Source organism: Arachis ipaensis, chromosome B10 (assembly GCF_000816755.2).
Source record: "Arachis ipaensis cultivar K30076 chromosome B10, Araip1.1, whole genome shotgun sequence".
NCBI lineage: Eukaryota > Viridiplantae > Streptophyta > Magnoliopsida > Fabales > Fabaceae > Arachis > Arachis ipaensis.
The window spans coordinates 119,473,654-119,475,640 of NC_029794.2; the positions used below are offsets into that span (position 1 = coordinate 119,473,654).

General features: G+C 28.5%; 1 protein-coding gene across 1 annotated transcript in view; it reads left to right on the plus strand.

The window, feature by feature from the left end:
• LOC107621059 (pollen receptor-like kinase 4) overlaps nucleotides 331-1,987 on the plus strand; it is a 6,408-nt gene continuing 4,751 nt past the window's right edge. The window contains exon 1 of the mRNA XM_021114002.1: nucleotides 331-1,185. Within this exon, the coding sequence (XP_020969661.1) occupies nucleotides 537-1,185 (649 nt within the window). The 5' untranslated portion in view covers nucleotides 331-536. The remainder of the gene's footprint in view (nucleotides 1,186-1,987) is intronic.

Consider the following 1,987-nt stretch of genomic DNA (forward strand, 5'->3'; position numbering starts at 1 on the left):
AAATTATCTTTTATATTATAAAATAATATAGCAGAGAGATATATAAAAAGAGAAAGCATAAATAAGAAATTAATTTTTAATTAGTTAACATTAGTCAATTTTTTTTAGAATTTATAATTTAAGATCTAAAATTAAAAATTTGTGATTTAAAATAAATAAAATAATTAAAAAAGTGGTACAATTACCATAAAAAAGTGGTACAATTATTAGATAACATTAGTTAACATTAATTTTTTAATATTATTACTCATAAAAAAGTGGTACAATTACCATTTCTTATAAAATACAACAATTAAACAAAGGCTATCTCACCTTTGGAAATTGATGAGGTCCAAAAACTTTGGCCGGCATAACCAGCTCATCATTCTTTGTAGAAATGGCATTGCCAATATCACCGTTTAAACACTTAATTAAACCACTCTTAATCAATTTCATGTGCATAATCCTTTTCCTCCTCCCAACATGCGTCCACAATCTAATCTCTCTATTTCTTATACTACCTAGCTAATCACATCATATGAGCAGCCAAAATAATCATGGCACATGAAAGAAAACACTATTGCTTCATCTTCTTCTTCTTCCTCCTTCTCAGTATGGTGTTTGCCACGCTGTCACGGGCAGACAACGATACTCAAATTCTTTTGCGGTTCAAGAACTCGTTGTCCGATGCCGGCGCCTTACAAAACTGGGACGAGTCAATCAATATTTGCAGCTGGACCGGCTTGTTATGCAAAGATGACAAACTTCATGGACTAAAGCTAGAAAACATGGGATTAAGTGGCACCATTGACATAGACATTCTTTCCGAATTGTCTATTTTGAATAGCTTTAGTGTGATTAACAACAACTTTGAGGGTCCAATGCCGGAGTTCAAGAAGCTTGAGAGGCTAAGAGGATTGTTTCTTTCCAATAACAAATTCTCCGGCCAGATTCGCGACGGTGCGTTCGACGGCATGAGGAGGCTGAAGAGGGTATTCTTGGCGGAAAACGAGTTCAGCGGCCATATTCCTAGCTCTCTTGCTCAATTGCCAAGGCTTTTGGACGTGGACTTGCATGGAAATAGATTTGATGGTACCATACCTGAATTTGAGAATAGCGATTTTAGGGTTTTTAATTTATCAAACAATCAATTGGAGGGTTCAATTCCAAAAAGCTTGAGCAATGTGGATCCAAGTGCATTTGCTGGTAAGCCAACATTCTTTTTTCCTTTGTAATTCTTAATAATTAAACATAAACTCCTAAGACTTTGTTTTTATTGAACAAGTCACCCGATCTATTAGTCTCCTTAAGAATTAAAACGTTGGCAATTTTATTTTATTTTTTTAAATCAAGCTAAGTTTAGCTTATTCGAAAGAGATATTTTATTTGACAATTTTTTTTGAGTTTATTAAGGCAATTTTTTTATGGAAACAAAATAAATATGATGTTCAAAAAACTTTGTAGAACGAACAAAAATATTAGGTTTACATTAAAATTTGTCACTAAAATCAATCATTATGTATAAATATATGTATAATTTAATTTATTTTTAATATATATTTTACACTAATAACTAATTTTAGTTGTTAATTTTAATATAAATCTAACATAGTTGAAAACAAATGAGTACCTACAATTTGTTTTATTTTATAATTTTAGCTAGTATAAGTATAGAAAATTAACTTTTAATTAGTTAATATTAATTTATATTTTATTATAAATTAAAATTGTTTTTTAATTCTCGTTAAATTTTAGGAGAATTTAAGATTTAAAATTTGAAATAAAGAAATAATTTTAAAAAATTAATTAAGATTAAGTAAAAAAATTGCTCTAGTTAAAACTCTTTTTAACTACATAAAAGAGACATATTATGAAAAGTATCTAACAAAAAATCTAACCAGCAAACTTGAGACATTTGCAAATATGACATAGAGAGAAATGATTTTATTATGAATATTTATTATATTTATTTTAATATATAACATATTTTATATTTGGGATCCACTTA